General features: G+C 37.6%; 2 protein-coding genes across 4 annotated transcripts in view; both read right to left on the reverse strand.

Annotated features, from left to right (window-relative positions):
- Positions 1-11,399, reverse strand: part of ncbp3 (nuclear cap binding subunit 3) — a 13,118-nt gene extending 1,719 nt beyond the window's left edge. The window contains exons 1-12 of the mRNA XM_017492460.3: positions 11,028-11,399; positions 10,406-10,471; positions 10,203-10,308; positions 4,480-4,605; positions 2,590-2,718; positions 2,282-2,439; positions 2,082-2,190; positions 1,439-1,538; positions 1,141-1,250; positions 658-958; positions 384-562; positions 104-286 (exon numbers count right to left, since the gene is read on the reverse strand). Coding sequence (XP_017347949.1) covers positions 104-286; positions 384-562; positions 658-958; positions 1,141-1,250; positions 1,439-1,538; positions 2,082-2,190; positions 2,282-2,439; positions 2,590-2,718; positions 4,480-4,605; positions 10,203-10,308; positions 10,406-10,471; positions 11,028-11,210 — 1,750 coding nt within the window. The 5' untranslated portion in view covers positions 11,211-11,399. The remainder of the gene's footprint in view (positions 1-103; positions 287-383; positions 563-657; positions 959-1,140; positions 1,251-1,438; positions 1,539-2,081; positions 2,191-2,281; positions 2,440-2,589; positions 2,719-4,479; positions 4,606-10,202; positions 10,309-10,405; positions 10,472-11,027) is intronic.
- Positions 11,400-14,162: 2,763 nt separating this feature from the next.
- The window catches only part of rap1gap2b (RAP1 GTPase activating protein 2b), a 50,003-nt gene continuing 36,665 nt past the window's right edge, over positions 14,163-27,500 (reverse strand). For all 3 annotated transcript variants that reach the window (XM_053687892.1, XM_053687893.1, XM_047161823.2), the window contains 14 exons: positions 26,352-26,435; positions 25,958-26,058; positions 25,485-25,614; positions 25,175-25,330; positions 24,343-24,414; positions 24,162-24,248; positions 23,283-23,423; positions 23,028-23,171; positions 21,780-21,895; positions 20,691-20,798; positions 19,952-20,069; positions 19,070-19,175; positions 18,836-18,906; positions 14,163-18,749 (listed from right to left, as the gene is read on the reverse strand). In XM_053687892.1, coding sequence (XP_053543867.1) covers positions 18,741-18,749; positions 18,836-18,906; positions 19,070-19,175; positions 19,952-20,069; positions 20,691-20,798; positions 21,780-21,895; positions 23,028-23,171; positions 23,283-23,423; positions 24,162-24,248; positions 24,343-24,414; positions 25,175-25,330; positions 25,485-25,614; positions 25,958-26,058; positions 26,352-26,435 — 1,443 coding nt within the window. In that variant the 3' untranslated portion in view covers positions 14,163-18,740. The remainder of the gene's footprint in view (positions 18,750-18,835; positions 18,907-19,069; positions 19,176-19,951; positions 20,070-20,690; positions 20,799-21,779; positions 21,896-23,027; positions 23,172-23,282; positions 23,424-24,161; positions 24,249-24,342; positions 24,415-25,174; positions 25,331-25,484; positions 25,615-25,957; positions 26,059-26,351; positions 26,436-27,500) is intronic.

Genomic DNA, 27,500 nt, shown 5'->3' on the forward strand with positions numbered 1-27,500 from the left:
GTGGACATAAAAAAATAATTAAAATTAAAAAAGAAGAAGAAGAAAAATATATAAAAAGTGCACTGACCATCAAGACAGGAGTTGCACTGTTATTTCGTCTTACCTGACTTTTTGTCTTTGGTGGGCTCTGAGTAGAGGCCCCGTGATTCATGTTTAGTCGTCCCGAGTCTGCTGTGAACGTCAGTGAGAGGCTCTCTACGAGTGGCTGCGTTTCTCGGAGGGACAGGAGAGACAGATCGGTGCCTTTCTGGAGTGTGCGGCCTTTTGCCCAACCTCTGTCTCACATCTACAGAGAGAAGAAGTATACTAGTTCTAGCTAGGCTTTTATTCACTGAATAAGGATGACTGTGTTTTCATGAATGATCACCCAAGTACTGTCTCACCTGTCTTTCCAGTGGAGGCCACTGGAGAGCATGTCCTCTGTTGTGAAAGGCCCTGTCTTTTCTCCTCCAGTAACTGCCTGACATCTGTCACTATTTCTGAGGTAGGTTTGGTCACACCACTACCAATGCGACTCCGTATACCGCTACTAGATGAGCCTGAATCACTCCGAATGGAATTTCTATTAAAAGAATAAGGTTTTTTTTTCTCGTTCTGTTAAACGTCTGTATTTAAATAGGTCAATTAATAAGAGACTATTCTAAAAACCTCACATACCTGATGGTCTTAAGGTTATTCTCAACCTCATCCGCGTACATGGTCATCTTCATACTCTTTTTAGGTGAAGGTGTTGAGATCATCTTCAGCTCTAGGTCGTAGTCCATTTCATCTGAATCCGAGGACCCAGAGAACGAGCCCCCCAGGCGGCTACGGAGGCCCCCTTCGCCGAGTTGCGCCCCTCGCTCCCGGTCTTTATATTCAACGACTCGGTCATCGGCGTCCATGTCTTCCTCTCCATCCTCCTCCTCCTCCTCCTCTTCCTCTTCTATGGGCTCCTCTGGTAGATTCACCAGATCTGCTGTTATTAGAAAGAGAAACACTCTAGTGTCAGGTAGGAGGTGATGATAAATTAAAATAACCGTCTACAGTGTGGGATTGATTAATGAAGTGCCAGACTGTATGACTAAGCGCATTCGTCTAACAGTCAGCCGGAGGAAATCCATCAGAGCTGCCACCGCTGTCTGTAAATATGACTCATACCTGAATGTCGGTGTGTGTACGGTGGGGTGTGTCCCATACTGTCTCCTATTAAGGACTTTTTTGTCTTTATAACATCGCGCTGGATTCTCCGGGTATGATACCTACGTTTCCTAAAGAAAGACATAAAAGTAACAGCAAGTTAAAACTGCTAAAACGGCAAAGCAAAATACAGCATCGATTCAACCATTCCAGAAGCAACACCTAGTCATCCTTTGTGTTCACTAAAAGTTAGTAGTAATTAAGTGAGGCTATTTTCACCAAAGGTAAGCATGTTCAACAATAAAATATATTATCTTACCAAGAATTACTCAGGATGCCCTTCATGCCCCCATAATTTGGATTGCCATATTTCATATAGTATCGACTTCGCCTCGCAGCACCCAGCTCCTTTTTATCATCTGTTGAAATGAAAATCAAAACATTTGTTAGTACAGGTGCATCTCAAAAAAGTAGAATATCATTTAAGTAAATTTTTTGGAACTTTCATATATTCTACATTCATTACACAAAGTGAAATATTTCAAGCCGTTTTTTTTTTGTTTTTTTTTGATGATTAATGGCTTACAGCTCACGGAACTCAAAAATCCAGTATCTCAGAATATTAGAATAAAGAATTTATAATACAGAAATATCGACCTTATGAAAAGTATGTTAATTTATACACTCAATACTTGGTTAGGGCTCCGTCTGCATGAATTACTGCATCCAATTATTGAGACGCACCTGCACATTACCTTTGGGACTCTTCGAAAGCAGTTTTGCTTTAGTAATTAACTGCTCGACTAAAACAACACAACGCAGAGTGTGTACAGTTGCACACGCATCTGTTTCTAAATCACTAAAAAGCAACACTAACTGTGGACAATCACATGGAACGATGTTTGAATCATAAAGTGTACAGTTACTTATAAAGGATGTTTTACTACAGGACTAATCCTCACCGTGTGTAGCGAAACGCAGTAACAGCTTGTTTCCTTTGAAGGGTTTGGTCGTGGGACGCAGGTCATTACGGAGCAGAGACTCGTGCTCTGCCTGAGACAGCTGGTCTGTCTGTGGACAATAGAAAACATCAACCACAAACTCCCATCACACGTTCTCATATATCGTGTTAAACTTGGATTTAATTATATAATTCATTTACCTGGGAAATTCCCGGTGTTTTTTTCTCCGTTTCCTCCTCACTGTCACTGGCTTTTCCTTCACTCCCATCACTGCTTTTGTCTGCCTTCACCACTACATCATCATCAACCTCCCCTTCCTCTTCATCATCATCATCATCCGAGCCATGATTTCGCCTCACTAAATGTTTTTTTTTTTTTTTTTAACAACAGGAAAAACCCATGTTCAGCAACGACATCCAACCATCAGCCAAAACCAGGAAAGACATATGAAGCCAAACGTTCTTGATGTAAACCTGTAAACAATGTTTAGAAGACTGACAGGACTAACCTCTCTCTTCTTGGACTGGAAGGTCAGTGGTTTTGGCGCCAGCAGTGTCGGAGTCTTCTTTGTCAGGCATCCGGCTCATGTTAATCAGAGCTCGGGATGAAGTTATGTCATCCAGCCAGACTACATTACCTAGAAATAAATTTAGTGTACTGTTTCAGTATTCATAACATCTATACACCAGGGTTTTCCCTACCATAGAAAGGCTCACATGCAGCACCTAAGTGTTTTTGTGGAGCGCCTTAAGCCAAATGAAAGTAAAAAGGCATTTAGGGGACATATCAGAATAAATGTTAAAACAACGGGGAGCTCTATGCGCTGACAAAAAAAACAAAACAACAACAGTGATTACACAGCTGATTGGATATTTCTCTGTACCTTTAACGCAGATGGTAATTACAACCATCGATTCAGATAAGCAAGTAACAAACCAACGATAAGGTAAACCTCAACAAAGAATAAGCATAAACTTTTTTTTTTATTAGGGAGTAATTCTTGATGTGATAGCAACATTGCACTAGCTATTACATACATTATATATCTTAATAGCAGAGATAACATAGCAAAAGATATAACTAATGTTATAATACAACTAAAGAAATTGCTAAACTAGCTAATTTACACATATATTCATGTACTGCATTAAGTTACGTTAGCCAGTGAAGCTAGCTAGTTGACATTAGATAAAGATACCGTGACTGAACTACTGTTAGTATTTAACGTGGCTTGGTAGATAAACAAACAAAGTTAGGCTGTTTTCACACGCAACATCTTTTTCTGATGAAAACCACTGGTCAAAGTGTTTATTCATATTTCAAATATGCTGTTCCAAAATGCAGATGAGAGAATCCCAAAAGAAGCTCAGGGTGTTTTTCAAAACACTGAATACTCCATAGGATATTTCTGTAAAACAGGTGCTGACCGCTTAAAAAAGATATTCTGTGTCAACACAGCCTTAGGCCACTTCTACATCAAACACTTTGTGCAGCATTTCACATGACTGTTCCTGACACAAATAGTTTTCTTCTCCCTTCCTGCAGTGTAGTGTGAGAACCAGTCACAGTGACGCAAGTCCTCATCTACCTTTTTTTATTTTATATATATATATATATATATATACACACACACACACACACACACACACACACGTATACATACACGTGTGTATATATACACCCTCCCCCCTGCACATTTTATAATAATAATAATAATAATAATAATAATAAAGTGATCAAAATCGTGGAAGAACACAAATAGAACTACGGGAATCATGTTGTGATAAAAAAAATAATAAAATAAATCCAAAATTTGTCAAAATAATTTTGTATTTTAGCATCTTTAAAGTAGACACCGTTTTGGCCCAGAGTTTCCAGAAATGTATTCTTGGAATTTTCTCAACCAATTTCTTGAGGAATCCCCCCCCCCAGATGTTTTTTAACCAGTATTAAAAGGAGTTTCCACCTATGCTGGACACTCATTGGCTGCTTTATTTCTAATTAAAATTAATAAAATTAAAATTAATATGTTGGCTCCATTATATTTGTCTACAAACAGATATATAAAATATATATAAAATGTGGTTGAAACATTATTTAAAGGTGATTTGCATTTAAATCTCAAACATGTTGATATATGAATAGATTTTTGAATGCAAGTACAATAAGTATCACCAGCTTCTTTCCCTCACAAATATGGTAAGGATACGAAAACAACATGAAAATAACTTAATTTCAATAGAATGATTTCAAACCCCCCAATCATCACCATGCTCCTTGAACCTAGACAACACCTAAGCCCTATGAAAACCTAGGGAAAACCCTGTATAATGAACAATTATAGTAGAATATTACAATTAAAATTGCCAGTATTCATTCTACATGGTACTGAACTTACATGATGCATCATCAATCCACTCGATATGTGCTGGAGGATACTCTTGAAAGTAGCTAAAGACATCCTGGGTGCTCATGTCATCCACACCACTCAGGTGCAAGGCTTCCAGTCGGATCTTCGGAATTGCTAAAAGGAGAAAAAGGTTGAACGTCAGTTTAAAAAATTTTTTTAATTCTTGAATTATTAGATTTAACTTAGGATGGTCTCATTGAGACATGCCCGTTTACAGTAATATCATTTCCTACATATACAGTGAATTGCCAGTGTATTAAGTCCAGCCACCTCACACTTTGTTGATTTACAATTACTATAACCTGTTGCTATTTTTAGGAGGAGCATTGACATGGACATAGTAGAATGTAGGATGCTGGTGGGGTTTCAAACACTTGATGTACAGTTAAGCAGAAAGTATGCTTCACATTTTATGCATACGCTAGGAACAGCCTACAGTATGCATGACGCAAATTTTGTCATCAGCAGAGTATACGAGTACTGTACGCGCACTGGCCGATTTTTCTAACCACGTACTTTGTATTTGCAGGGCGCACATGCGCATTTAAATCTTTTGCACTGTTTAGTTGTTCCACAAGTGGCAACAGTGACCCAGGGCTGTTGATTCTCAAGGTAGTTGAGAAAAAAATTGGAATAAACGGAAGAGACAGAAACGAGTGCAGGTTAAATTTGTATAATTTTGCATTTGTATAATTCTAGCCTTAAAGAGTATAAGCATTTGTATATGGGTGGTAATCGAGACGAGAGACTGCCCAAGCATTGTTCTTTGTGCATTTGTGATTCTTCTTCGTGCATTTGTGATTCTTCTTCGTTGTCGTCCTTCACATCCAGAACACCTGCTTTACTGCTCTGTACTAACTCTTGTAGGCCAGGAGGAGGGGTAGTGCAAGTTGTCGTAATGTGCATGCATCGACTGCCTGTGTACGCGTACGTCAAATGGAGTATACTTTGAAAGGCCATGCGTACAACTGTGCAAAGTACACCAGAGGCTTTACTGGCCAATTGTTTTGGTATGCTTTTTTTTTTGGTCCAATTTGGTTTCAAACTGCAACAAATTACAGGGACCAGAAAAACTAAAGGTCAGTTGTGTGGGATGGGGACAGTGTGCATGCAAATCTGTCTTTCATTAATTGGCCATAAATATGATTGCATTTTAAAAATCTGTATTTTTGTAACCTATATCTATTGTTTTTTAGCTAAAATATCTAAAATGCAATGTAACTTTGCAGCCCTCTAGCTCTGTAATCACATGTCAGCTCAGCAATTCACAGCCCAGAATACATAGTTTGTTTTAAACTGAGCCAGTCATTCACTACAACAAAGAACCAAACCAGTATAATTAAGTAACCCAATTTCCTGTCAGCTTATTAAACAAAAATGTAAATGCATAGGCATAGAGAAGACTTGGAAGGAATTCCTGAATCTCCCAGTCCTGGTTTTGCAAGTAGCAGAATCCTAAGCGATAAATAAAGGCCAACAATAAGTTACCCCTTCTTAATAGCAAAGCCCGACTTACAATTCAGTAAAGGCTGCAGCTGTAGCCTCCTGCAATAAAGCACACAGCACCAAGGGAGACATGCCTAATGATTTTAAGACGGAGGGAGGCAGGCGTTAAATGAATAATTAATTTCATATTAACAAATAACCAAGAGGTAAAATGGAAAAATAATTATTAGACACAGCCGTGACCCAAACATCAGCCAGAGTGTACTTGACCCTACATGATTTGCTTTTATTGACATGGTTTATTTTCACTACGCTTAGTGGTTTCCTGTATGTTACCCAAAATGCCATTTGACTACCTGCTGATAGTGGAGGCAGTAGGAATGAACCTTGCTTCACCTAAAGGGTCTGATGCAACAGTGCTTAAATCCTTAGTCTCTCCAGCTCTATCATCTCCTCATCTGTAGGCTCTGCTCAAACAGATTCAAACAGGGTTATACAGGTCCTATGTCCATGCTCGTGTTGGCTGCACACCACGCCGCCTTAACTCATCACAACAGCAATGTATAGCCTCATAACCTGGAGACAAACTTTTGCTATTTAAAATTCTTCTCCTATTAAATAGCATCTCCTTTGAGTGATTTGTAATGAGTTAATCAATCAAAATTATTAATCTACATACAACATATTAAATCAACATAACTTCAAAATATCAAATGATTTGAATGGCTTTTTCAAGCTTATGAGATTTACTAGTGCCTACTTAATATTCTTAGTTATCTAATCAGTATGTTTTAGGAAATTGTCTAGATCGACCAAATCCAACCTTGAAGAGCTGTGCATCTCTCTCTCTCTGTGTGTGTGCGTGTGAGAGAGAGAGAGAGAGTGAGACAGACAGAGAGAGAGAGAGAGAGAGAGAGAGAGAGAGAGAGAGAGAGAGAGAGCGAGCACTCTTTGGTCACAGGACGTTCGGAGGTGAACTGACCATCTGACGAGACAACTGGACGTCCAGATAATCGATGAGGAAATTCTTCCGACTCACAGCTCATATGTGGAAATTTCCCAAGTTTATCCATGCATTAATCAGAATCGTTCAACCTGACGTAATGTCTAGCTTAGTAATTGTGTGAGAGTATAACTGTGGCTGTAATGAGTGCCTACGCAGAACGGCCTATGAACTCCTTGCTGAGTGCTGAAGCTGAAGATTTCTGCTGATGAGACTGCAAACTATTCTTCAGTAAAACTTTCTTCAATTGATTGAATACTTGACTTCTGGTCTTCAGTCATCATATCTGGTCCCATCTGGGTCTTTAACTGTAAATTCCCCTACAACCCTAAGCAGGAAATTTTTTACCTCAATATTCCTCTAACGTTTAAGAGTGTTTAAATTTATACCCAAAAGGCTGCATATACAGTGCTGTGGAAAGGTATTTGCCCCATCTTGATTATTTCTTTTTTTTTTGTGCATCTCTCATACTAAATGGTTTTAGATCTCAAACAAAATACAACACAAATCAAAGGCAACCTGAGTAAACATACACTACAGTTTTTATTAAAGCAAAACACACCTATCACCCATTTGAAAAACTAATTGCCCCCTTAAACTTAAAATCTGGTTGTGCTACCTTTAGCAGCAATAACTGCAACCAAACACTTCAGATAACTGGAGATCAGTCTCACTTACTCCTATGCTTTGGATCATTGCCATGCTGCATAATCCAGTTGCGCTTGAGTTTCAACTTACGGCCTGAAGACCAGACATTCTCCTTTAGGATTTTTTGGTAGAAAGCAGAGTTCATGTTTCCCTCAATTATTGCAAGTTGTCCAGGCCCTGAAGCAGCAAAGCATCCCCATACCATCACACTTCCACCACCACTATGCCTGACCATAGGTATGATGTTCTTTTTGTGGAATTCTGTGTTTGGTTTTAGCCAGATGTAACAGGAGCCCTGTCTTCCAAACAGTTCCCCTTTCAACTCATCAATGCACAGAACAGTCACTCAAAAGGTTTGAGGATCATAAAGTGTGTTTTGGCAAAATTCAGACAAGCCTTAATGTTCTTCTGGGTGGTTTTCACCTCACCACTCTTCCATGGGAAGGTACACTACTATGCCAAGTTTTTCCATTTTGAGATACTGGCTCTCGCTTTGGTTGTTTGGAGTCCCAGAGACTTTGAAAGAGCTTTGTAACCCTTCCCAGACTGATGCATTTCAATCACCTTCTTCCTCTTCATTTCAGGAATTTCTTTAAAATTTGGCATAGTACGTTACTGGGTAAGACCTTTTAACCAACTTCATGTTGTTGAAAAAGTTCTATTTAAGTGTTGATTTGATTGAACAGGGTTTGCAGTAATCAGGTCTGGTTGCATCTAGTCCAGCTGAACCCCATTATGAAGGCAGTTTCATAGACTTGGGGAAGACTTGGGGATAACTTTTTTTGCTTCAATAAATAACTATCATTTAAAAACTGTATTTTGTGTTTATTTAGGCTGCCTTTTATCATAGATTCCATCCTAGATTGACAAAAGAAACACACACACACACACTTCACATACAGTAGAGCAACACGCAGGTGATCACTGATATCACTGTTGTTTCTGTCTATCGACAATTCCTTCACTATGATTAATAACATACTAATTTCACATACAAAACAGACCGCGGTGTGTTTATAGTTTGTTGTTTGTAAGATGTACGCACATCCCTCGCCATTCGTCATAGCTTTGCCTGGGCAAAAACAGCACATTTGCTCTTTTATTGAACATCTAGCAAAATACACCCTGGGTAACGTTACTGTGTAATATACGATGATTATATATTATGCTTCAAATAGAATTTTGAAAGTATTCTCAGCTCTTGCATATTTTTTGTTGAGAGATTTATATCAACATCCATTTCTCATGCAATCCCTGCTGCTATAATTTTAGTTGATATGCAGTGAGACCACCTCTTTCACACACCATTTTACAAACCTGGATGTTCACATCAGCATTATGCATCTGGTACAGCCCTTGGGTACAATAATCACACAGTGCATCTATTACCAGGTTGAAATGTTAGTGTGAGGTTGATTCAAACAAGAAAGCATTTAGCAAAAATACAGATGCTTATTCGCACCAGAATAATCAGTTTACTGATGCTGATTCAATTCTCCTAATTATACTATGCACTAAACAGATGTACTCTTTTTGTGAAGAAAAAGTACATACTTTTGGCACTTTTCCACTGCATTGTACAGCCGATATTAAATGTGAGTCACGCACTGAGGGAGTAGGAATTCTCCTTAACTGTATTGTGCCTAAATAAATGTGTCATTTAATACATACTTTGCGTATGGTAATATTCTATTAATTGAGAATTATGCATCATTTATCTCGTTACAGATAAAATTACAACAAAGGTTTCTATCGTAGATTTTTACATCTCGCTTGTTACAGATTTCCAAACTGTCATTTATTAAAGTCACTCCTGTCAATCAAACTTAGTCATATCGAGCACTACATGGGGTCTAGAACGCAGTTATTTACATCCTTAACAGGGTCCATGTTCAGTGAACAGGAAAGGCGTTTGGAATACGGACTGATCGTGTATTTGTACAGGGCTTTGGTAATACAACATTATGCCTGCGTGAAGGCGAGTGGAAGATGGCGCCCACGTTGAGGCGGCACTAAACCGCAGTGGAAACACAAGCAAAGTAAAGCGAGGCGAGTCGAATCGAGCCATACCGTTCAATGGGGAAAAAAATGTGTCTTATGGGTGTGTATTAAGAGTATACAAGTACTGGGACATACCGACATGTCATGTAACGGAAGAGAATGTTGTTGCCTAGTTACGCACACTCTCACCGTAAAGAAACTCCTCGTTGCATTTTCTTCATTCATTATTTCTTATACAATTTATACTATAAAATTTCATTTACCGTTCCCTTTTTCCACATTTCATTTGCACCTCTCTAAAATGCGTCCTTCAATTTGACAAAGCAAACTGTCAAAAAAAGTGTCCACTGGTCCACACTTCGAAATTCTACCGGAAATAGTAGACCATCCGGGGTACTCATTTTAACATCCTATGATTTGGGACACGAAAAAATCGAATCTCGGGTACTATTTAGAGCGGATAGTAATCTTTGATAATAATAATAATAATAATAATAGTAATAATAATAATAATAATAATGTTTACAGACATCCTTGTGTGAATGCTACTGAACAGTCTAGAGAAGACAGAAGAAATCACAGACCTGGACCACAGGTATAATGCTTCTCTCACCTTTTTTCATAAGCTCTCTGTCCAGTACCACGTTTCTCTGAGCCACATTGTCCTCTGCACGGAAGTGGAATCGCCTCGCTCTCTTTTCCTTTTTCTCAATTGCTTCCTGAGTAAAAACAGTCACACACACAAGACTAGGAGTCAAGCAAAAAGTAAGACAGCTTATTATTCTTTCAAGTACTAAAACTGTGTGAGAGAGATACCTTGGATGTTACATCGATCCCGGTAATAAAAGCGCCCGCCTTGTTTTCATATCGCCGGCTCGTGTCCTGGGAAAAGGTCAACACTGTGACTACAGCTGTGTTACATGTTACTGTCATTAATAAACGCTATATCTTCATACCATATCATCCATTAAAGGTGACATATGTCCGTGATTGATTATTATACTAACTGTGGATCTGAAGCTTGCGTAAGAGTTGCTACCACTTTCTTTTTGAAACTTAACATGGTACTGTACTGCCATGCAACTGCCACTTAACAATTAACACTATCTAGCTGTTTAGCTACAACTAGCACTAGCAAGAAAACTTGCACTGTGTGGAAATTAAATATTTTATTACACAGCCGCTGGTAACACAGTAAATACGTTGTGCGCAAACGTAAATCGCATACTGTTACACAAACCATGATCTGACAGTGACTTTGACACAGTAAAGCTAATTCTGGCTGGCTACTCTCGATGTGGAAGCGCTGTTCGTACAGACTCTAGCGTTCATGCTGTACCAATCACCGGACACCTTCACTACGCAACACCGCGGCTCGGAGGCCTTTGCGCAAATCGCCCTCGCGCTCCCATTAGTTAGCTAACGCTATAAAGCTTACCGGCAACAATTCCTTTAAACTTCGGCGAACAGGAATTGATTCCAGCTCGAGTTCTCCCTCCTCAACCTCCATGGGCTCGGCTTCACGAACATTCCGGTCCGAGTCAGAGTCCGAGTCGGAATCCGACCGGTCCGACGCACTTTCATGTTTCACAGAAACCCGCAAACTGCGAACAGCCGCCATGATGTAACAGGCTAGCTAATACGCTAAAATATTAGCTCAAATGCTACGCCTCTTTTTTCATTGAACTACGTGAACTGTAAACTAGTTAGCTCTGCTAGCTAAAGCGCTTCCCAGCGAAACCCCAAAGCGCAGCGTCGCAGCGTGATTAGCGCCCTGACTATGAGAGGAGGCCACCTGTGGGTGTCGTGCTGCCTTCACGCGCTATCGAGATTTGTGTAATTACGGGTTTCCGATTCAAAATGGTGCCTTCAAATAAAACGCAAATTTATGTTTTCGACACGAGAAGGCGAACATACGGTAAGTTGTGAGAACATGACAGTTATTAATGCAATAAGCATTGAAAATAATAATGTAGCCAAATGATACTGACAAGGTTAAGACACGATGACGATAGTGAATTGCTAAGTAGGATTTGGTGCCATTAAAATCACACAGCAATTACATGTAACATGTAATTAATTCCTCAATTGAGATTTAATGTGTGTTCCACTGGTATTACATTTAAATGTCAATTTAAATATATACATTATACATTATGCATTTCAATATATACATTGTAAAACATAGCTGTCCTTTACAACATATGTGTATGTTTCAGATAAATAACTTAAAATTTAATAAAACCTACCTACTGTACAACACTACAAAACAGCATTTCACCTCTTCCAGTCCACTTAATCTTCAAATATAACACAATTAAAATACTTTTTAAAAAATGATATTATTTATTGCATTAATGTGTGAATCTATTTAACATCTGATGTTAAATACAGAATTTTCATGAGTCACCCAGTATAGTATATGAAAAAGATGTTCTTTCAACATTGTTACCTGAACACTTTTACCCCTATGTTAAATTTGGAATTATTTACATGTTCAACAGGAAGTTGCATCATCATAATCTGAAGATCATAGGAAGAAGAAAATAATTTTTCCCCCTTTATTTTCAGTGATATTTTGTTATTGACTGGAAAGGTCAAACTGATAACACAACCCTGTTACCCAAATTATAGAACGTAAATTAGTAATTGAACATTTTTTTAAGTAAATCATTAGCATGTCTTTAATGCTAGTTACACATATTTGGTGCTTTTGCTGTTTCTATGTTTGAAAAAACAACAACCCTGCTACTAATTTAAGGGCAAAATGCAGCCAATGTCTGCAAAGACAGACTTAATAAGAAGATATGGCGTTGCTTAAGATGGGTCAATAAATGCATGTTTTCTTAGATACATTGTTGAAAAACAATGTTAATGCAAAAATAATGTTTAATTTTGATCACTTACAATAGCACCCAAGTCATGGAATTACACTTCAGTCAAGCATTGTGAATATGTGAACATGTAATTATAAGTTATAATTATAAGAGCTTTGGTGTTTTTTGCTTAGGCTGTAGACCCACACTTACATCTCTAACCTCTGGTGGTGTTATTTCTTATTTTTTAATGATTATTATTATTTATTTATTTGAAAAAAAATGATAATAGTTGGAAATGATCAAAACATAACAGACTATATCAGACTAGCTAACATGTGATGGTGCACTTGAAAGCAAAATTTTGTTTACATACATTACTACCAAGAGCTCTGTTTTCTGTGTCAAAAGTTTTATTTTCCACCAGAGATTGTTCACTCAACCTCAACTGTTTGAGGTAAGAAAAATGGATTTTATAGTAATCTATAGTTCATTATTCTGATATGTAAATGAAAAAAAAAATCAAACAGCCCTGATACTTTAAACCCCAATACCCATGAGGTGCAAAAAAGAAGTGCCATCGCTGTAATACTCAAATCAACAAAAACAAAACCATACACAAAGACATGTTAAAATGATGTCTCAGAACGGCGACTTTGAGAAATAATAGCTGTTGAAAAACTTTGGCTTTCTGATTTGGAATTACAAATTAGAAGGCCAAATGGCATTTTTCTTGGTCAGGATTTGAAAAATAAGGATAAGATTTTAACCCACCCTCTTAACATGAAAATACTGCAGGTTAAACAAGAGGGAAACTAACATTTTTATCAAATGTTTATTTACCATACATAAGAAAGACATTGATTGGGACTCGGTGAATAATCCGTACCACAAATATTCAAGTCACCTGAACTACATTCTGTAAATCTGTGTTTTTCTGACAAAAATATACAGAATAAAGATCAAAACAATGCAAAATACAATTCTTAATTAAGAAAATCAGTAGTCATAAACATAAAACTAAATATACATTTTTGAATAAAATATCAGAAGAATTACCCAGACTGTAAGAAACTTAAATATTTCTCTCCACAACATTATGCAATTCATTTTCATACCAGGGGTTCTCATTGTGGCAACATAATGCCATCGCTGTACTGACTTCATAGTTCCTAATACTATATGGATTTGATCAAAATACCTACAAAATTAAAATGATGATATAAATCAACATTCAATCAATATAATTAATTAAATCTGCATGAATTGTGAGGACTGTTAGATCTCTCAGATGATGTGAGATCGGCATTGGAATGGTAAAGCTTATTTTAAGCATGGCAGGTGACACCCTGTGACACTCATGTGGCCACAGCTCTGGTCAGGAGACACACTACCCTGTGGCTTTTAGTTTTCTCTGCTCCAAACACAACCCCATCCAGAAGTGATCATTAATATTATTTTATACAGTATTTAAATCACTTTTATTTTTCAGAGCTTCAGGCAATTATCAACAAAATATTGTTGCTAAGCCATTCAAATAATTTGATATTTTGAAGTTATTACAAATCACTCAAAGGATAATTAAATTGCACACTTATGCTTGAATCAAAATACAACTGCTCCTCAGTTGCAATATTTAAGGATATCATTTACTAAATCTAAACCTAATTACAATATATATATATTATATATATATATATATATATATATATATATATATATATATATATATATATATATATATAAAAAATGAACACTATCACAATATATAACCAAACAGTAAGATAAACATATAACATGTAAGATAAACATATAACATGTAAGATAAACATATAAAAATGAAGGCTGTGATTAAATTAACCAGAGTCAGTGAAGACTGATATCTAATATTAGCTCACTAACATTTCATTAAATTACAATTTATTATTTGAAAAATCTAAAAATCATGATCATGATTAGAATATTCCCTCCACAAATTGGATCAGGCATGTTGGCAACAGAGAAAACCTGAGCCTGTGCAAATCAGTGGGCCTCCAGAGTTGAGAGCTAAATATCTATGTGGATTAGTGATTAAACTTCAGTTTAGTGACATTCTGATGTCCTAACTGATATCAATATACATAATAAATACACATATTGGTGAATTCATTATAGTTATCATATTTATAGTAATGTCAGTCAGGGAATTATTAGTTAAAGGATTTATGTGGTGGTCTGGGAAAACCCGTCAGATGTTTGGATGAAAAATAAGATTTTGACCAAAACTCCATTCCAGTTTTTGGATATATACATGTCATACCGAGAAGGTCATAAGCCTGTCCAACTGTTGAAATGGTCTTATGAAAAGAAAATTTAGCCAGCAGAACAGAACTGACTGAATTAATCATCTGTTATTTCTCCACCAATGATCTCCACCAATGAACAGAGATCATTTGACTGAAGAGACGGCCATGAGGCTTGTGTTTAAATGTCACTCATTTCCAATTGTAAATGTATAATTCTGTAAAATTTGGCAACAATATTGTTTTACCATTAGCAGGAATTGGAATGAATTATTTAAACCATTTTGACCTTTGGTTGATTTTAACGTGCTATAATGTTTCTTATTGTTCAGATACAGTGCCCTCCACTAATATTGGCACCCTTGGTAAATAAGAGCAAAGAAGGCTGTGAAAAATTGTCTTTACTGTTTAATCTTTTGAACTTTTGTCAAACAAAAATCACAAAACACAGGTTTTTCAAAAAATATCTTTGTTAAATATAGGTGTGCTACCTCCCTTTGCCAAGATAACAGCTCTGAGTCTTCTCCTTTAATGCCTGATGAGGTTGGAGAATACATGGCAAGGGATCTGAGACCATTCCTCCATACAGAATCTCTCCAGATCCTTTAAATGTCAAGGTCCATGCTGGTGGACTCTCCTCTTCAGTTCACCCCACAGGTTTTCTATGGGTTTCAAGTCAGGGGACTGGGATGGCTGTGGCAGGACCTTGTTTCTGTGGTCAGTAAACCATTTTTGTGTTGATTTTGATGTATGTTTTGGATCAGTGTCCTGCTGGAAGATCCAACCACAGCCCATTTTAAGCTTTCTGGTAGAGGCAGTCAGGTTTTCATTTAGTATCTGTTAAATGTAATAAGTGAACACCATCCCACTCCCACTGCTTTATTGGCACATTCCTGCATTGACTTTATTGCATTTTTGCTGCTACTTTACTTATAAAAATATAGTATTTAATTTCTTGTCACTATTATACACTTTACCTGGCTGCTGCTGCAATAACTGCTATGTCCATATTTGGTATAAGCCAGTCTGCTGAATACTAAGTCATAGTATGTTATGTTTACATTTATACCATTTTAAAATTATATAGTTACTCTTTGGCACCTATCTTTTTCACTACCTGTTATATTGGACACTTCCACACTAAAATTATTGTCCTGTTTTAGTAGGACTGTACTGTCCTGTGTTATTAGCACACATTTGCATGTGCACTTTATGTAAAAATGTGTAGCTCTTATTTAGTTCTGTGTCGTCTCATGTGGTTAGTGTCTTGTTTTATGTAGCACCATGGTCCTGGAGGAACTTTGTTTCGTTTCACTGTGTACTGTACCAACTGTATATGGTTGAAATGACAATAAAGCCACTAGAACTTCAACTTGTTATGAATGACTAAGGGAATTTGGCCTATGTTACCTCATATTTATACCCCTGTGAAACAGGAAGTCATGGTTAAACAATTTCCAAAGTTCCAGTCACCCAGGTGTACAAATTTAAAAAATATATATCAATGAGAATATGCTTCAAATTTATTTTTCTCATATGAATTCATAAGGATGCCAAAAATTGTTGCACACCTATATTTAGCAAAAATATATTTTTTTCTGTGTTGTGTTTGCAATTGTTTGATATACATGAGAGCAGAGTATTTTTGAAAAAAATTTAAACAAAAGACCAAAAGCCTAAACAATAAAGACAATTTTCACAGCCTTCTTTGCTCATATTTACCAAGGGTGCCAATATTAGTGTAGGGCACTGTACATGCCAAAGAGAAACATATTTCCATTTAGGAAAGCTTGTAATTTCCAGAGCTAATGTGACCAAGTGAAGGATTTTCCCAGGCCACAATATAATTGTTTCCCCTAGTTTTCTCAATCATTTAAAAGTATTATACAGTACAAGCAATAAAAAAGCAAGCAATGTACAAGGTGTGGACTGACATACAATGTGCTCAAAAACAAAGCTCTATCTGGTAAGAATGTGGGTGGGGGGTGGTTTGGGGAACAGTGCTGGCCTTATAGTACAAACAAGTGCATTTCCATCCAATAACATAATATCTCTATATGACATAAAAAAATTCACAAAGTTAACAGCTCATTGTATTTGTCTGGAACAACCATTACTATACTCAAGTTTATTCCAAATCAAAGACAGTATTGTGCAACTAGAATAAATATGTGTTTAGAGATGTAAAAAGGTTTTTAATGCGGTCGTGTTACTCAAGGTCTGAATTCTGAGTCACTAGTATTGCTAGCTACTAACTATAAATCTCACTTTGTTCTAGATATTTGATTTGATAGACTATTTTATTCTCTAAAATGAAATATTTGCAGAAATATTTGTTTTCTGAAAAGTAAACCTGCACTTACGGTAAATGGAAGAAATAAATATTTCTTATTTCCAACTTTTTTTTCCAATTGCTTTCTCTGTCACACATGTCAATACCCTTCTTCACCTTTAAACAAAAGAAAGAAAAAAAAAGAAATACCACCGTGCAGTTGAATGCCTGATTCTGATTGGTCAGAAGGTGATTAAGTTTCTATAACAGCAGCTCTGAAAGCATTTCTGGCAGCAACACAAATCACAGGATTATATTAACACACTAGTTCTAATACATTGTGTTACTTATTTTATTTAACCTTTAATTAACCCGGATAGTCACACTGAGACAAAAATCTCAGACAGGTGGCTTTCCAGTTTCTCATAACCTGACAAACTGCATTTTAATGCATGTTTAACATCAAGAGAGAGAGAAAATGTTGAATCTGGTGAGGGAACAACTGTTGAGTGATAACAGGAACTTGTTTTATGGATGTTCAAGAACATTAAAATGCAACTACAAATGGATAAATAGTATCATGTGACATTCATTAATAAAAAGGTATTGTTAGGTTTGGCAAATTGCTGTGGGATGTGAGGAATAACACCTCAGGACATGCTGTTATAGGAAAATAATCAATATCAGCTTTTATTCCTTACTTAATTGACAGAGCCACAGATTTAATCAAGTGCTGTGTATTAACACAGCACCCGGTGACCACCAGGAATCTGTGACTCTGTGACATTAGTAAATGTTGTGATGATCGTATAGATCATTGCCAACTATTATACTGTTATAGTTATTATAGTTATTATTTGGTTATAAGTGTAACTGGTCCCTTAAATTGACTGGGTTTAATAAAAGCTGTATTATACTGTAAAAAAGCAAGTATAAATAACTTTAACTTGAATCTAAGGGCAATATTGCTAAAACTAAGAAAAGTATGGTAATCAATATTTTAACACAGTGTAACTGGTGTGAGTTCTTTGGGGGAAAGTTCAGGAATCAAAATCTCCCAATAAATAAAGAAAATGGCCCATATGTGCCTAACGCGTTTAATATTTGTATAGTAGGATAATGGTAAAAGATAATATGTGCTGTAATTATAAGGGAGTCTGTGAGTTTTGGTCACACTGAAAGGGGAGTTTGAGGAAAGTTTGAGAAATCCTGCCATAAGGATTTGCTTTTCATTTGCTTGCATGGTTTTTACCAACCATAATAACAGAACTGAGGCACAATAAAGGGACTCTAATCTCATTCAGCTAAACTGACGAAGACAATAAAGCACAATGCATTGCCAGTGCAAAATATAAACCATGAACTCTTAACAGACGTCAAACAAATTTGTTGTTTTGAATGAACCATATTGCAGCTATTTTGTCCTGCATAACCTCCACTGTTCTGTCTCAACAAATGATATATATTGCTATAAAAAGCTATCATCCTCCTAGGAACTCATCACAAGCCTTTGCTGCAAAAAAAAAACCTCAATCAAAATCATAGGCTGAATATTCCAGGTCAACAGGATCAGTGGTAGGATAAACCTGCTAAGCTCTAATAACGCTGTGGTATTTGTGTATAGGATGTGTGTGTGTTCACATGACTCATGCCATCTTGGAGGCAGCTCAAGCTTTAGCAATATTTAAAATCCAGTGTCCCTCATCCTCAGTATGTTGTCTTGTTCCAAAGCTCATATCTGGCTCACACAGTGCTCCTGGTCTCTCTTAATTGTTCGGTCACTAGTGCCCCTGTCCAGAATGACAACATCCAGTTACATCATAGTCGAGTACAAGACAGGTACAATAAACAGATGAATTATTAAATAAGATCTTACAGGCGCCGAGTGGCTCAACTTGTCGAAGCGGAATCTCAGGCTGGATCTGGGAGAATTCTTATTCTTGAACTCTTTTGATAGTGATAAAGCAAGCAAGTGATTATTTTAATGAAATGATCTCTCATTTGTAAGCAAACAAAAGATGAGAAAGAAAACACTGGCTGCATTCTTAACTATTTAACAGTAGCAGAATTAAACCATATTGAGGAAATCTTCATATTTGGAATTCATTACCTGTGGGACTGCGGCACATTATAACCGGAGTTCCTACACCCTGACCCTCCACACCAAGAGAGGAGCTACACACAGGTGACAAACTGGGAGAAAGCTGGAGATTGTTCTGGAGAGAAAAAGACAAATAACTCTTTGCTTATAATAAATCCAGCCATTTTCTTTCTACCACTGTGTACTCCTCCATAAAAAGGAGGTTTTGAACACAACCCAATCATCATTCAATTGGATTCATATTATGCATACAGAGATACTGTCACAAAGCAGCTTTACAGAAACCTGGATATAGATTTAGATTTTTGGTGTGTAAATACATATTTAAAAAAACTACGGACTACCATTGGAAGCCAATATTAAAATACATAAATATCCATCCATCTATCTATCCATTTTCCACACAACTTATTCTACACAGGGTTGCTGGGGAGCCTGGAGCCTACCCCAAGTGGGACACAAGGTGGGGGACACCCTGGTCAGGGTTCCAACCCATCGCAGGTCACAATTGCACACCCATTTACACACTACAGACAATTTGGAAATGTCAATCAACCTACAGTGCATGTATTTGGACTAGTGGAGGAAACCGGAGTACCTGAAGGAAACCTTTGAAGTACAGGGAGTACATGCAAGCTCCGTGTACACAGGGCGGAGGTGGGATTCAAACCCCCAACTCTGGAGGTGCGAGGCAAACATGCTAACCACTAAGCCTCTATGCCACTGTGAACATTAATTGGACTGTGTGATTCAGACAGCCATCTGACTCTCTGTTACCATGCAACACCAACCACCAACCTCAACATAGCTCCCATAACATGATCAGTTTAGATTAAACTAACCTGAACTCTGCCCACACACACACACTGACACATGCACACACAGACTCACAGGGTCTCCTTCCTCAAGTGTGTCTGTGTCTCCAGCCACACTACTGAAGCTGCTTGTGCTGGACGGAGAGCGAGAGATTTCAGGGCTTTGAGTGCACTCCTGCAGCTTCAGAGCTGGGCTACAGTCAGCCGATAGAGACAGAGAGAGATGAGTGAAAATATGTTTTAAAGAAAGTTAAAGACATTACTTAGATCAACTAGTAAGTATAGCAAAACAGCACAAAGGAGAAGTAATGAGGTAACTAATTATTAAGGAATTATTAACTAGGATGGCCCCTCTTCATTCTTCTTGTCTAGTTAGAGAAAAAAATTATCAACATATATTTCACATTCTTGGAGTTTTTATTGTGTGTACTGCTTCTAAAACAGCACCTTAAAGAGCCATATTGGTATAATCTAGCTTTATAATATAATATAGCATTAGGGTAACGAACACAACATTTTGTCCACCTACACCTCTTTCAAGTTCAGTCCATAAGTGATAGCACCGATCCTAGTCGTTTCCAGCTGGAGTTCTAATGCTTATATACAAAATCTGTATTTCATTTTCTTACGAGTATACTAAACATTCAGATTGAGTTATATTTTTTATATATATATATATATATATATATATATATATATATATATATATATATATATACACTTTGCCTTGCAAGTCTAGAACTAAGTCCAGGGGAAAAAAGGTGACTTTTAGGAAGCTAGGACAAGACTGTATTGTTAATAACTTATGACTTTACCTCTCTGTACTCAAGCAGATCTCTGGAGAACTGGGGTTTGATGAGGTCTGTGATTTAACCTCTTGTGAGAGTTGACCGTTGTCTAGACTCCTCTGATCACAGAGCATACTGGAGTAAAGCGATGACAAACAGAGGAAATCACTCAGCAGTGTCTTTCCTCACAGTGTGAGTGCAAGGCTGTTTGTACGCAGTCATTTCTCATTGCGCAGTGTTTGACAATATCTCAGTACAGAGTGGGGATGATTTATAGCATCCTTCAGAGCTTTTGTGCATCAGAGGCGGTTATATTGCAGGAACCGTTCCCATTTCCTTTTCATTCCTCAGTAACACGTTTATGAAACATTGTTTCATAAACGTTACAGTATGTGGGAGAGACATAACGTGCTTCATTTATGTGTGGTGGTCTGGGAAAACCCTTCACATGGGGAAAGTTTGACATTATACAGTATATAGTTATTTCCTGAACTGAAATGTTTTTTTTTTCCCTCTTTTGCACATAGCTCAACCATAACTGAAGTTCTAGCATTATAAATTTCCCTTCATTAAAACTTTCCCCTAGAAGTGAAAAGGGCAAAATTGCATTTAAAGTGTAAGAGCAAGTGCAGTGTAGGAGCATCACAGACTTTTTCACAGCCAGCATGTGATTACAAATAGAATTAATTAAGCTTATGTCTGTTTTGATACAGCATATAGGTATCCAAGAACTGTGCGCGGAAATCCGACTTAGCTAGCAAGGTTTTGGACATCTTTAGGCAGACTAACTGTCTGCTTGTTAAACATGATTTTGCAAGAAGACAGCTGAGGCACGTTGTGGTGTGAAAGTAGGTTATGGACAGAAAAAAATAGGCTTTTTATTCCTGTTTGCGAGAGTTCAGCCACAGCGTAATATGTCAGGTTTTCCCAGACCACCACACATAAAATAAGCATGATATTGTTACGTATTGTTACGTAACATTACAAATACATGTCAACAAATACAAATGTAAATATAACTGTCAATGCATATCGATTGTTTTGGTTGAATTGAGTTCAATGGAGGTCATTTTCAAGTTATGTGCGAGTGTGTATCTGTATGTCAGTGTGGCTAACCTGCGTGTTAGACGCTCGGTCTGCGCGTCCATGCTAGTGTGCAGCCGGGGGAAAAGACATGAGCGTCTCTTCACTGGGCTCTTCAGAGGAGACTTAGCCGTAGATGACACAGGGTACTAAAAAAAAGTTCAAAGTTAAACAGTCTGGTCTGAAATTAAATTCACTCGATTCTCTCATTTCCCTTTACTCTAAATGTTACTCTAAAACGGAGCAAATTCTGTTAACAAAGGGAAGCTTCTGGTTTATTATTGTACAAACTGCATGTCTAAAACATCACTCATTTGACTTATGTGGTGAAAGACACTGAATGATACTACTATGAGCAAAAATTAACAAAAAAGTTTTAGAGAGTTTAAAAAACACGTTGTAGTGGCCATCTTGAAACTGGAATCACTTTCTTTCTCAGTACATAGCTTGCCATCACTTCACACAAATATCAGACTCATGTAAGAGATGTTTTCCAAAGTTTAAAGTTGGAACTGTACCATACAACTTATTAAGATGTGTAAGATTTTTTTTTTTAGCAAATAATACAAAAATTTTTTTATTTACTGTATGTAATTAGGTATGATGTGATGAATTAGACATGCATTTTTGCATACTACTAAATTATTGTTTTCTAGCTCCCGTATCAAAATTAAAGAGACATACACGCAAAACAAGTGTTTGCTAATCATCTACACTGGGAGTAAAAGGACATTTTATTTGTACTTGGATGATCACTTTAAACCAGGGATTGTCAACCTTTTTTGGTTTCCCTGATCCTATCATAAGGACCCAAAATAGTTGTGTGTCTAATGAGAGGACTGGGATATTGCGTCACATTGCAGCTTAAGTCAGGAGATGTAGTCAAAAGCGCACATCTCATTTGATTTGATGCACACAAGGACACCGAATCCTGCATAAATAAGTGCTAGTAAGTGCTGCAGTCTAGTGTAAAATGGTCTTAAGAGGTGCTTCAGATTGAATGAAGACTATTGAAATTTTAATTAATTAATAATAACAATAATATGACCATTTGAATGACTCTTTTAAAATATTCCATAAACCAAGATCATGTGCAGAGAACAACATTAGAAATAATGGTTGGTAAAAATCTTCTCTTAACCCATCCACATCTTGATCCCATTTGGGGTCACGATCCCAAATTTGAGAACCTCTGCTTTAAACCTATTCTGAGTGAACCAGCAAACATGTGTCTGTGAGCGTATTGAGATTGTGCCTGGTATTGTAGCTTGGAGTGCTCACCGAGTTCCTGTTGCACTCAGGGCTGCTATGGGTAAGACCTGCTCCACTCAGACTGGTGGGCACTCCTCCACCCCCTGCAGAGCGGCCATGCTTCTGAGAGCCCACCATCGTCTCCATTGAGTGACTACGCACACGCATTGCTCGCTGATTCAGAAACAGAGGAAAAAAGACAAGGGGACGATATCTCTGTCAGCTTTTCTCTCAGAAGCAGTGAGGTTGTTGAGCCTTTTTTTTAATGAAATATGTTCTGGGTACCTTGATAGTTTCCAGGATTCCCCCATGGCTTCCGTTCTCCATTCGCTCCTCATCACCGCTGAGTGGCTGACCCAGAAGCAGCTGAGTCTGTCTGTGTAACTCATTATGGAGGTTGTCCAGCAATGCTGTTCGCGTTCTCTCCTAACACACACACGTATAGGAAAATATTAGAAACATACATACTGTATCATATGAACAAATGTATATACAAAACTCCCTCTAATAGTTGCTTATAAAGGCCATCAATGTATATGTACTGTATCATAATCTATGCATTAATTACAACTCTAACTATGAAATGGCCACTTGTAAGTGGTTTTTACGGTAGGTGAAAACAACTTAATGCAAACATACTAATGTGAAAATACAGGGAAATTCTGATCGTGCTTAAGTTGCAATGTTCCATCCATCCCTCCATTTTCCATCCCGCTTATCCTACACAGGGTCATGGGGGAGCCTAGAGCCTATCCCAAAAGACTTGGGGCACAAGGCGGGGAAACCCTGGACGTATCATAATTAGACACACATTCACACACTACAGACAATTTGGAAATGCCAATCAGCCTACAACGCACGTCTTTGGACTGGGGAAGGAAACCGGAGAACTCGGAGGAAACCTCCAAAGCATGGGGAGAAATGCAAGCTCTGAGCACAAACAAACATGCTAACTACTAAGCCACTATGCCCCCCAACTCGCAATGTTCATTTTTTCAAACTCAATCATTCATCTTCAGTAAATCCTTTATCCGGGTCAGGGATGTGGTGGAGCCGGATCCTATCATGGGGACACTGGGCGTGAGGTGAGAATACACAACGAATGGGCCACACACACGTTCATCCCCTCAAAAAATGTTATGTTGTTGACCGCTTTGTACTTACCTCAAGCTTGGCAAATCGATCAGAGCGGTAGCAGGCCAGCTCTGCATTGATCAGCTTAGTCAGCAAGAACTCTCTGAATTCTGGGCCCTGTGGATGGATAGAATGAGACAGCAAATACAATGACATGCAAAAAAAAATCCTTTCTAACATAGAAGCAGCTAATTTGACTGCAGCTATTTACCTTTCTGAAGACTGGAGGATTGGGGAGCGGAGGACCGAATTGTGGAACATCATCTCTTGCTGTGACAGAGACCTGCAATGCACCATTCTTATTTAGCTAAGACTTAGAGATATCTTTTTAAGTCTGGGTATGACAATCCAGATGGATGGACTGTCCTTCATTATCATCTCCATAGTTGTCTATCCTTATGGAAGGCAGGTACATTGCAGTTTACTTCAAAATAACATGTACTGTATTATACTGTATTTACAGATATATGTCAGATATTGAGTACATTTTTTTTCATGAACATTGAGAGATGACTCGCATATATGACCGGTTGAAGATGTTATCATGTATTAGGAGAGGAGATCACTTATTAAGCCATTAATGCAGGGATGTTTACTGTATTTGTCAATGCACATTTATATTGACTTGCTGATTTTACAATTAAATGGATTTCTATAAATTCAATGTTATTCAAATGTCAAAATGTTGTTGTTTTTTATTAGAAGGTAGAGGAAAATTTCATGAAACAATTTCAGCCATAGTTAGACAAAGAAAAAACAATCTCTAATCAATAAATTGAAGAATTTGTCCAGCAATGAGCCATTTTGGAGCTGAAAAAGTCGATTCAGTGTCACATGATCTGACTCAGTGAAAAGAACTAGAATTCACACATACCTGCAGTTTAACAGTAATACGTGTTAGATTATTGTAATTGTCTACCTTGCTATCATAAATGTTATTTGTGTGATGTTCTGTTTTTATAAGACCTGCTTGATAGAAATATATAAAAAGGTCAATATACGTGTTTTGCATAATAATATCAATTAGCCCAATTTATTGCTACCTTGTAAGCGGTGTCGTCTGTACCCGGATTCTCCACCTGGACCAGGATATAAGCATGAAGAAAGTTGGACGCGATCATGTCAGGCACAAATGGTGTGGCCTCTTCTTGAAAAACTATTGCCACTATGTCATTTCCTATATGTCTCTTCCTTTGAAGCTGTGTGTGGGTGAAAAAAACAACAACACATCCATTTGGAAATATAGCCGTAGATGCTCCAGTAAATGTATACATTTAACACTTGCAGCAAAGCTTTACGAGTATTAATAGTAGGTAGTGTCGCTAAATGCTACCTCTCAGGCTGAATATGTACCTGTTGTGTGTCCCCTTCTGTGAAGGGTAACTTGGTAGAGACGTGGAACATGAGCTCCTGCCCTTTGAACACAGTGTAGACTGACTGAGAACCTGTCTGCCCATTACTGACATCCAGACCACCTCGAAAACTAACAGAGGAGAGAAAGATCAGTGAGAAATCTGAAGCCTCATATCATTTGTTACTATCAGAATCATTTTGACCAATATACATTATGTACCATAATTAATATGGCTTGATTTTAATACTATTGATAGTAGGGTTACTACGACTACTACAACTATACTACTATTGATAGTATGGAGTAGTAAGGAATAAAACACTGAGCATCTTCAATCGTGATATTGTTCTTTTCCTCCGCAGTTGTAAGTTTCCACTAATTTTAGCCACTGTGCTTAAATAAGCTTCCATTTAAAAATGAAAGGTTTCCTGCAGTGTGATAAGATGCCCTTGCGACGCTCTATCTCTCTTACCCTTTAAAATCCTGCAGTTCCACACAGTCTCCCAGCACTCGGAGGAATTCAGTGAAAGCTGGTGTTTCCTCACTGTTTCCAAACAGCTCCTCTTCTGACATCTGGGTTAAACACAGAGAATTATTCAACCACAATTTTATTTTTAAAAAAGTATCAGCTCAAGCAACTGTAAGACTATAGAAGATAGTGTGTGAGGTCACTGGGAAAGGTCAGCGAAGGGGAACAAAAGCAAGTGCTGCACAGGGGAAATGCCTCAACATCTCATAAGGGAAGTGATTCAAGAGCTTTAAATGCAATACACACTTTATGCAGTGCACATCTTAAATACATACAATGGTTCTGAGATCTGAATTTGAATACATGGGTTGTATTGGAGGAAATGCGTGTTACTGACCTGACCAAACTTCTGGTAGATGACACCAAACTTGAAAGTGTTGTTCAGCTCATGTTCATCGTAGTTCAGTATTAACTGAGATCCCTGTGAAGTAATAGCAGTAGAGTTCAACAGGGTTTGGAAATCAATCAGATCAGAAATTGGCTAATCAAAACCCATCACAGAGTGAATTTCACTCACAGAGTCAGTTTTTCAAGCTAATCTCTATCCACTAGAGCATACTGTATAGATCTGATTATCACAAACTAGACGTTTACTGAGAAAATATATAAAAAGTAAAAAAAAAGTATCTGTAAATTGAAAGACACTGTGTGGGTCTGATTGCACCATCACTGTTTCATGGTGTTAAGTGGTATAACTATTGTGCAGTAATTGTGTTATAATGATGTTCATAAAAGGTCAACAAAGTCATCAATACAATTCCATATTTAATCGCCCTGCATGTTATTCCTATGCTTTGGGGGTTTCCTCCGGGTACTCCGGTTTCGTCCCCCAGTCCAAAGACAGGCATTGTAGGCTGACTGACATGTCCAAATTGTCTGTAGTGTGTGAATGGTTGTGTGAATGTGCCCTGCGATGGGTTGGCACTCCGCCCTGTGCCCCGAGTTCCCTGGGATAGGCTCCCCCATGACCCTGTGTAGGATAAGTGGCATGGAAAATGAATGGATGGATGGATTTCACCGCCCAAACGTCAAATCCACGTGCCCCTTAGTTTGTTCAATCACATTTTCATTGGCTACCAGCAGCTATAGTGAGAAACAGGATTAACAAATCAGGACCATGCTTTTTATCCATTTCTGTTTAAAAAAACTACAAGCCAGCTAGCTACATTCTGTGCACAGGGACATCGAGATGACACCTGATGAAGTCTTGAAAATCTATGGCAGGAGGAGACATAATTTTTTGGCTTTGTGAGATGTAATTTTCTCCCTATTACTAGCATTTTGTTTTCATTTCCATGTTAATGTTATTGTTTGATGGTGGATCATACCTTAAATAATTCATTGACAAACTCTGAAACTCTCCGTCTGCATTAGTGTGTCGCACTTATCAATTTTATTTATCTTATCCTTAATCTTAATCCTCAACTGCTCAATTGGATCTTGTCTAAATGATTGATCAGCCAAATGAGCAAATGTACATGTAAAC

Source organism: Ictalurus punctatus, chromosome 18, assembly GCF_001660625.3.
Source record: "Ictalurus punctatus breed USDA103 chromosome 18, Coco_2.0, whole genome shotgun sequence".
NCBI lineage: Eukaryota > Metazoa > Chordata > Actinopteri > Siluriformes > Ictaluridae > Ictalurus > Ictalurus punctatus.